At 42.3% G+C, this 10173-nt stretch overlaps 1 protein-coding gene across 1 annotated transcript in view; it reads left to right on the forward strand.

Moving 5' to 3' along the window:
- HRH3 (histamine receptor H3) overlaps positions 1-8964 on the forward strand; it is a gene marked incomplete at both ends in the record, with an annotated part of 28945 nt that extends 19981 nt beyond the window's left edge. Inside the window, 2 exons of the mRNA XM_081322845.1 lie at positions 1901-2067; positions 8113-8964. Of these exons, the coding sequence (XP_081178971.1) occupies positions 1901-2067; positions 8113-8964 (1019 nt within the window). The remainder of the gene's footprint in view (positions 1-1900; positions 2068-8112) is intronic.
- Positions 8965-10173: the final 1209 nt, after the last annotated feature.

Below are 10173 nucleotides of genomic sequence, written 5' to 3' on the forward strand. Positions count from 1 at the left end.
AAATAATCAGTCTAAAATTACACAGAGGCAATCTCAATGATTTTAGGTGGGCACTTAAAAGAATTTCATAATAGGAAAAGCCAATCTTCAGTTGAACAGATTGCTTTGCAAGACAGAAAATTCTTCTTCATTGGAGACCTTAGGATAGATGGCCACACTGCAGTGAATTCCTCATCAGGAAACTGGATTAGATAAAGGTAGTCCTCGACTTACAACAGTTCACTGAGTGACTGTTCGAAGTCACAACGGCACTGGAAATAGTGATTTATGACCATCTTTCACATTTACGACCGTTGCAGCGTCTCCATGGTCATGTGATTTACACGCGGATGCTTGACAACTGATTCACATTTATGACGGTTGCAGTGTCCTGGGGGCCCTGTGATCCCCTTCTGCGACCTTCTGACAGGCAAAGTCAATGGAGAAGCCGGATTCACTTAACAACCATGTTATTAATTTAACAACTGCAGTGACTCACTTAACACGTAAGGTGGCAAGGAAAGTCGTAAAAAGGGGCGAAACTCACTTAACAAATTTCTCACTTAACAACATAAATTTGGGGCTGAATTGTGGTTGTAGGTTGTGGACTTAGTCGCTCAGCAAACATTCAGAGTTCCAACCGTCATATCTGGGGAGCGCTTATGACCTGGATTTGACGTTCCAATCCTCCCCCCCCCCCGTTTTCAGCCAGTCAGCAGCTCAGCCACATCTGGGGCCAGTTGAAGCATCCTGTGGTCATCTGACTTCCTGCAACCACAGTTTTGCCCTAATCCAGCATTTACTCAGCATTGTTCAGCAAAAGCAGCCCACAGTGAACGTTGGATTTGCTAAATAGCACTAGCACTTAGCGCTTAGATTTTTATATATCGCTTCACAGTGCTTTACAGCCCACTCTAAGGGGTTTAGAGAGTCAGCGTCTTGCCCCCCAACAATCTGGGTCCTCATTTTACTAACCTCAGAATGGATAGAAGGCTGAGTCAACTTTTGAGCCGGGGAGAATTGAACTGACGGCAGTTGGCAGAATTAGCCTGCAGTACTGCATTCTAACCACTGTGCCACCATGCCTCAGTGTTCGCTTAATAACCAGACGGTTTGCTTAATGACCACAGCCATAATCTTACGACTGGTGTGCTCACTTAACGACCATCACGAAAAAGGTGGCAAAATAGGTCAGTCATGTGACTGCTTTATGACCATCATAAGTTATGACTGTGATGGGCAAACTCCATTATAGTCATAACTCAAGGAGTTACCTGTACTAGTGTATCCAAGATTCTTTCCCTTACAATCCATGGTTTCTCTTTCGTAGATTACTGCAACCCAGTAATCTAGTAGGTTTCTAAGCCCTCATCACCATGCATTCCGATGACACCTTTACCTAACTCAGGGGTAGGCAACCTGGGCTCTTTTATGACTCGTGGACTTCAACTCCCAGAATTCCTGAGCCGGCATGGCTCAGCATGGAAACCTCTCCCTTTCCCCTCAGCATGGCTGGCTCAGGAATTCCAGGAGTTGAAGTCCATGAGTCATAAAAGAGCCGAGGCTGCCTACCCCTGACCTAACAGAACACTGAGGAACGGCCGTTGTCCCAAAAACAGAGCTGCTCCCATTTTTTTAGCCTTTTGTCTTTTCCCACCTCCTAGTAGTTTAATTGAACTTTTTTTAAAAAAAAATTCACCACTTTAGTTTAAGAGATTATTAATATTCCAGGACTCAACCTGCAGCATCTCAGCAGTTTCTGGAAGAGCCAAGGCAGTGGGCGATGACAGCTAATACACCCCAACCAGCATTTACTGTTTTGTATGAGATAAATGCCTTGACTTGTATTCAATCCATGCCCTTTGACGCTGTCAGCCGAGGAAAGTGTTTGAAAAGCATGAATCACGCTTTCTCGTTTCAGGTGCCTTTTGTATTCCACTGTACATACCCTACGTCCTCACGGGAAGATGGGCCTTCGGAAAAAGCTTTTGCAAACTCTGGCTGGTGATGGATTATCTATTGTGTACCACTTCAGTCTTCAATATCGTTCTGATTAGTTATGACCGATTCCTCTCTGTGACCAGAGCGGTGAGTTGTCTTCTAGCCATTCAAAAAGTTGACAAATGATTTTGAACTGATGCTGCATTCCTCCTCCTCCTTCCCCCCTCCTCCTCCTTTTCCTGCTCTCCTTTTTCCTTCTCCTGCCCTTCTTCCTCCTCATTCTCCTCCTCGTTCTCCTCGTTCTCCTCCTCCTTCTCTTCCTCCTCCTCCTCCTTCCTTCCTCCTCTTCCTCCTCCTGTTCCTCTTCCATTCCATCTTGTTCCAAAATCACATATTGTGTCTCTGAAACCCAGAGAGGAGATCTACAAGAGATGAAAGAGGAAGAGATTGGTGTCGTTCCAAGCCACACTCAGAATCAGTCATACAAACTATAGAGGACAAGCCAAGCCAGAGCAAGGAAAACGTGCTCTGGAAAGGGAGCAATGAAGTTAGTGCTAAGATAAATGTCTTGAAGCTGAAGCTCAAATACTTTGGCTACCTACCGGTAATGAGAGGAAAGGACTCATTGGAAAAGACCCCAATGTTGGGAAAGACAGAAGGGAAAAGGAGAAGGGGACAGCAGAGGATGAGATGGCTAGAGAGTGTCATCCACACAATGAACATGAATTTGGGCAAATTTCCAGGAAACAGTGGAGGGAAGGGAGGCCTGCCGTGCTATGGTCCATGGGACTGCAAAGAGTCAGACACAACTTAGCAAATGAACACGAAAAGAGAGAGAGACATGATAGATTGAGAGAATAGATAGATAGATAGAGGGCTTTTTTCTCATAGAACGCTCAGAACGGAGTTCTGGCACCTTTTTTGGATGGAACCTTGTAGGGTAGGCAAGGCGGGTTGTATGACATGTGTGAGTTCCAGCACCTTTTTCTTTTACAAAAAAGCACTAGATAGATAGATAGATAGATAGATAGATAGATAGATAGATAGATAGATAGATAGATAGATAGATTATAGATATAGAGACAGATGATAGATAGATAGATAGATAGATAGATAGATAGATAGATAGATAGATAGATTATAGATAGGCAGAGACAGATCGAGATGATAGAGACAAATGATAGTTAGAGATGATAAAGAAATGATAGAGAGATATGACAGAGAGAGAAATGTTAGAGATAGATAGATAGATGATAGATAGATGATGATAGACAGAGACAGAAAGAGATAATAGAGAGAAAAATAATAGAGATAGAGAGAAAAATGATAGATAGATAATGATAGAGAGAGAAATGATAGATATGATAGACAGAAATGATAGATAGATAGATAGATAGATAGATAGATAGATAGATAGATGATAGATAGATAGATAGATAGATAGATAGATAGATAGATAGATAGATAGATAGATAGATAGATAGATTATAGACAGACACAGAGACAGACAGATAGAGATGATAGAGAGGGAGAAATGATAGCCAGATAATAGATTAGAGAGAGACAGAGAGACAGATGATAGATAGATGATAGATTATAGACACAGAGAGACACACAGACAGATAGAGAGATGAGAAATGATAGATAGATTAGATATAGATAAAATAGATAGATGATAGATTATAGATAGATTATAGATAGACACACAGAGAGAGACACAGACACAGATAGAGAGATGAGAGAGAGAAATGATAGATGGATGGATGGATAGATAGATAGATAGATAGATAGATAGATAGATAGATAGATAGATAGATAGATAGATAGATAGATAGATACAGAGAAAGAGAGTTGATAGAGAGAAATCAGATAGATAGACAGACAAAGATGATAGAGAGAGAAATGATAGAGAGAGAGAGAGATAGAAACATCTAAGCTCTCTCTGAATCAAGAAGAACTATTAGTATTCTTAGAGAAAGAGTAGAATCAAGAAGACATTGATGCAGCCATTTACAGCTGAAATTCATTCAGCCAGGAACCTGAACATAGTTCCTTGCTGCAATTTGCTTTCTCTACCACACCTCCAACATTTTCCGATGCAGAAAACTGTAATGTATTGGGCTTTGTCTTGTTAAGGGAACACCACGTGGGTTAATCGCTGGAAGGTTGCTTAAGCAGGAAAGCTGGCTAACGGCTCCCAGCTCCTCAGACAACCCGTCTCCAGCGCCGCCATTGGCTGCATATAGGGTGGCAATAGGTTGCTTTAAACCTATTGGCCGTCACCTAGAGGCCAGGGTATAAATTGCTGCATTTGCAGCCCTGTTTCTCAGTTCAGATCCTGCAAGCAATAAACAATGGTCTTTGCTGAACTCACTCGCCTCGTCTTGTCATTGAAGCGACGAACCCAGTATCTAACAAAAACAATTTCATACAAGACAGTTCTGGGAACATCCAATTGGAAGGACTTATTTTAGAGGAACATACATCTAAAAGACGTTGCATTCAGGAAAATAATCACTTGCAGAATATGCAAGCATGTTACTGGTCTTTGGATTGTAACAATAAACATGATTTGATTTGAATATGCATACATTCAAGTAAATAGACCAAGTCTTTATATATTTGGAGAAAAGTGGACTAATTTTCATATTGATGTGGAACTACTGCAGTGATAGGACATAACTTATTTAATATTAGATACAGGGAGTCCTTGACTTATTGGGACCAGAAACTCCATTGCTAAGAGATGCGGTTGTTAACTGGGTCACATCTGATTTTATCACCTTTTTGCTGCAGTCATTAAGTAATAAAATAATAAAAACAAATTGTACCAGTATTACGACTAGTTTCAGGCATTAGCTAAATTAAGTAAGGTCAGATCCATCAAAGAACCCCATTCCTAGACAGATTTCCCAAGGGTATTCAAAGGAAATCCCAATTACACCATTTCCTTGGCAATAAAAATAATAAGTTTTAAAACTGCAGTGGAGTTCAGTGGAGGCAATCTAAAACAGCCTGGCTAAGGTAAGAAGAAAAAATAATAATAAAAGGCACAGAGATTATACTGGGGGGAAGAAAATAGTCAAAGCTAGGGTAGAGAGTTTGACATTGAAGGAATTAAAATAGCAATCTATTTTGAATGCGTTACTACGCACCTCTTCTAAATGCAGTCATCTCCTCAGCAGATAGATAGAACTATGTTAATTTTTAAAATATGCAGTTTTAAACTAGCTCTGCCTAACTTGCAGTTTTTTTTTTATTTTATAATGATTGTGTCCTGTTTTTCTAACAGCTGCAGTTTCCTTCGGAGTTCAGAGCTATCAGAAGTCCAGCTGGTAGCGGACTTCCTGCTCTGTAAGGGGAACCACCAGCCTTTGGCATCCTATTTGCTTTATGCACCTTGTCATTTACTGTATCTAAGCATTAGTCAGTAGATCACTTGTGAAAACAGAGAACATAGAATAACAGACTTGGAAGGGACCTTGGAGGTCTTCTAGTCCAGGGGTAGGCAACCTTGGCTCTTTTATGACTCGTGGACTTCAACTCCCAGAATTCCTGAGCCAGTATGGCTGGCTCAGGAATTCTGGGAGTTGAAGTCCACGAGTCATAAAAGAGCCAAGGTTGCCTACCCCTGTTCTAGTCCAACTCCCTACTCAAGCAGGAAACCTTATACCATTTCAGACAAATATCTGTCCAGACTCTCCTTGAAAACCTCCACTGATGGAGCACCCACATCTTCTGGAGGCAAGCCGATCCACTGATTAATTGTTCTATCAGGAAATTTCTCCTTAGTTCTAGGTTGCTTCTCTCCTTGATCAGTTTCTTGTCTTGCTTTCTGGTGCATTGGAGAATAAGTTGACACACACACACCCCTTCTCTGTGTCAACCTGTTATTCTGTATTCTGTAATCCTTCTTTTTGTTAGACTAGACATGCCTCTGCTCTTTAGAAGGCCAGATCCTGAAGCTAAAACTCAAATACTTTGGCCACCTAATGAGAAGGAAGGACTCACTGGAGAAGAGCCTAATGCTGGGAAAGGTTGAGGGCAAGAGAAGAAGGGGATGGCAGAGAATGAGGTGGCTGGATGGAGTCACTGAAGCAGTAGGCGTGAGCTTAAATGGACTCCAGAAGGTGGTAGAGGACAGGAAGGCCTGGAGGAACGTTGTCCATAGGGTCGCGAAGGGTCGGACACGACTTCGCAGCTAACAACAACAACAACAACAGACATGCCTAGTTCCCTCAATCATTCATCCTATGGTTTAGCCTCCAGACCCCTTTTCGTTTTGTTTCGGGTTTCTTTGCAAATCAGCCGGGAAGGTGATAGATGTTGGCCTATAGTAGCAAACCCAGTGAATAGTCTTCTGCTACCTTAAAAATGAATGTGTTTATTTTCTTGGACTACAGCCTAGTACCTCATTAGTTTTCTCCTATTATCCTGGTGATACATATAGATCTTTTCTCTGAGGTTAGTCACACCTGGTATTTTATAAAGTGTATTGTGTAAGGTTATGCCACAATGTAGTTATTACTGTGTTCTTTAAGTCAAGCAAAGCTCCATATGTAGGTTGGGCAATTAATTTTCCCAAGGGGTCACATGCGAAATGGGGACCATTATAGAGGGTCAAATCAATCAGGCCATGGCCACTGTTCCCCCCCACCACCCCCGCCACTGCTTAAGGCTGTTAGAGAATAACACTTCACAGCAACAACAATGTACATCAAAAGACTCGGATGAAAGAATGCTGGAGATTCAAAGACACTCTCTCTCTCTCTCTCTCTCTCTCTCTCTCTCTCTCTCTCTCGAGAGAGAGAGAGAGAGAGAGAGAGAGAGAGAGAGAGAGAGAGAGAGAGAGAGGGGGACAGCTAGCTATTGAAAGAAAACAGTTCAGGGAGTCCTTGACTTACAACCACAACTGAACCGAACATTTCCGTCTCTAAGCAAGATAGTTAAGCATGTTTTTACCCCATTTTACGATTTTTATGGCCACAGTTGTTAAGTGAAGAACTGCAGTTATTAAGCTAGTAACACGGTTGTTAAGTGAATCTGGCTGCCCCATTGACTTTGCTTGTCAGAGGGTCGCAAAAGGGATCACATGACCCCGTGACACTGCAACCGTCATGAATACGAGTCAGTTGCCAAGCATCCAAAGTTTGATCACGTGACCATGGGGATGCTGCAACGGCCATTAAGTGTGAAAAACAGCCATAAGGCACTTTTTTTCCACATAGAACGGTCACTAACAAATAGATGTAAGTTGAGGACTATCTGTGTTTAGTTGTCATGGGAAAAAATTATCACGACTAACTATACAGGAGTCTTCAAATTTATACACACCAACGCGCATGGACACACACACTTTGATACCCACGGTTTTTTTCAAGCAGAGAATGACACATGTGTGTACTGCTCAAGTAAGTTGAGGGACTAATGAAAATATCAGGTGCAGATAATGAGCCAGCAGTGTGCTGCAGCTGACAAAAAAGCCAACGCAGCCCTAGGCTGCATTAACAGAGGGATAAAATCAAGATCACGAGAAGTCTTAGTACAACTTTATAACGCCTTGGCAAGATCACACTTGAAATACTGTGTCCAGTTTTGTTCACCACAATAGAAAAAAGATTTGAGACTCTAGAAAGATTACAGAGAGGAACAACAATGATGATTAAGGGACTGGAGGCTAAAACACACGAAAAACAGTTGCAGGAATTGGGTATGTGTAGTCTAATGAAGAGAAGGACGAGGGGTGACATGATAGCAGTGTTCCAATATCTCAGGGGATGCCACAAAGAAGAGGGGGTCAAGCTATTCTCCAAAGCACCTGAAAGCAGGACAAGAAGCAACGGATGGAAACTAATCAAGGAGAGAAGCAACCTAGAACTAAGGAGAAACTTCCTGACAGTGAGAACAATTAACCAGTGGAACAACCTGCCTCCAGAGGTTGTGAGTGCTCCAACACTGGAGGTTTTTAAGAAGAGATTGGACAGCCCTTTGGCTGAAATTGTATAGGGGTTGCTGCTGGAGCAGTGGTTTAGACTAGAAGACCTCCAAGGTCCCTTCCAACTCTGCTATTGTGTTAATGTTAAGCAGCAAGAAAACATTTGACTGGATAATCAATTGTTTTCCTTTGAACTGAATATCCATGCAGTAGTAGATATTCTCTACTAAATTTGACTCATTGTTTTCCTTTTCCAGGTCTCCTACCGAGCTCAACAAGGAGACACCAAGCGAGCCGTATTCAAGATGGCGATGGTCTGGCTTTTCGCTTTCTTGCTCTATGGACCTGCAATTATCAGCTGGGAATATATATCCGGGCGGAGCATCATTCCCGATGGGGAATGCTATGCAGAATTTTTTTACAACTGGTACTTCCTCATCACGGCCTCCACCATTGAGTTCTTCACCCCTTTCATCAGCGTGATGTTTTTCAACTTGAGCATCTACCTGAACATACAGAAACGGACCAAATTCCGCCTGGAGGCCCTTCACGACAGCCAGAATTTCGCGGAGGAGACCGAAATGAACACGGGGCCCAAACTTTCCGTGAAATGCTGTAGGTGGGAAGAAAAAGATCCAGGAACCTTGAAGCTTCCAAAATGGGACATCCCAGAAAAAGATGCTGGAGGAAGTATTAACGCAAAATATTCCCCGGACTCCAGTGCGGAAGGAAAATCTTCTAGCAAAAGAAATTACAAAGACTGGGCAGCCAACCTTTCCTTGGAGAAAGCTTCCCAGAATGTGACCCAGCGATTCAGACTCACTAGGGATAAGAAAGTAGCAAAATCACTAGCTGTCATTGTGGGGATTTTTGGCCTTTGCTGGGCACCGTACACGCTTCTCATGATCATCCGAGCTGCTTGCCATGGTCACTGTATCCCTGTGTATTGGTACGAGGCTTCTTTCTGGCTGCTGTGGATTAATTCGGCCATCAACCCCGTCCTTTATCCACTCTGTCACTACAGCTTCAGGAGAGCTTTTGTTAAACTCTTGTGCCCAAAGAAACTGAAGATCCAGCCCCATAATTCTCTCCAGAAATGCTGGAAGTAACCTAACTGGGTAGAAGTCATTGCATCAAGATTTCTTTTAAAGCAGGGATTCCCAACCGGGGGGTGCTCGCACATCCTGGGGGTCGGGGGGGGGCAAAAACCTGGGTTTTCAAAATTATAGCGCATATGCATAATTCATCACCGTTATTTTGAATTTTTGTACGGGGTGCAAGAATATATAAGAAGCGTTCTAGGGGTTTGGGGTATAGAAAAGGTTGGGAACCACTGTTTTAAGGGGTATGGCAGTAAGAGTTACAAAGGATGAAGAAGAGGCCAAGTTATTTAGGTCTTGGCTTTGTAACCTTTGATGTGTAGACTGGATGTGGTCCTCAAGTTCTCTTTTTGTATCTGTGGAACCCACACATTGCACTGCTGAAAGTTGGCAAAAAAAAAGAGATTGAATATCTGTGAGATTAAAAAAAAGAAAAAGAAAAAGTGTGCCATAACTTTGGTAGACTTAACATTGCCTTTCAGAACTTGAGCCAAACTTTTCCAGGGTCATTTTTTTTCTGCTTCAGTTCTGTATAGCCCAAAATAGGTTGCAGAACAGATCTAGCTACATTCAGTTGAATTTAAGAAAAGATGCATTTAAATACCTGCTCTTCAAATCTGCATGGTTAAGATTTTCAGATACAAAGAAGGGAAAGAAATGTCCAGAGCTGGTCCAACATACAGGTAGTCCTTGACTTATGACCACAATTGAGACTGGAACTTCTTTTGCTAAGCGACATGGTCATTCAGTGAGTCATCACGTGAACATTACTGATTTTATGACCTCTTTTGCTGTGGTCGTTAAGCAAATCTGACTTCCCCCATGGACTTTGCTCATTGGAAGCCAGCTGGGAAGGTTGTGAAAGATGATCACATGACCCTGGGATGCTGCGATTGTCATAAATACATGCCAGTTGCCAGGTGTCTGACCCATAGTCATGTGACCACAGAGAAACTGGGATGGACGTTAAGTGCAATGACCAGTCATAAGTCATTATTTTCAGCAGGGTTGTAACTTTGAAGAGTCACAACCAAATGAATAGTTTTAAGTTGAGGACTACCTGCATTTTGCTTCTAGAGATGAAAGACATTTCTACATGTCATGGTGGGGGGGGGGGAAATCTAATTCTGATAGTAGGGCAGTGTTCTCTTCCAGTTACAGGGACAAGATGCTAGATTAATGCCATGTGCACTCATACCAAGACTTTGTTCTCATTCA

The sequence above is a fragment of the Vipera berus genome (genome assembly GCF_964194415.1).
Source record: "Vipera berus genome assembly, chromosome: 3".
Classification (NCBI taxonomy): Eukaryota; Metazoa; Chordata; class Lepidosauria; order Squamata; family Viperidae; genus Vipera; species Vipera berus.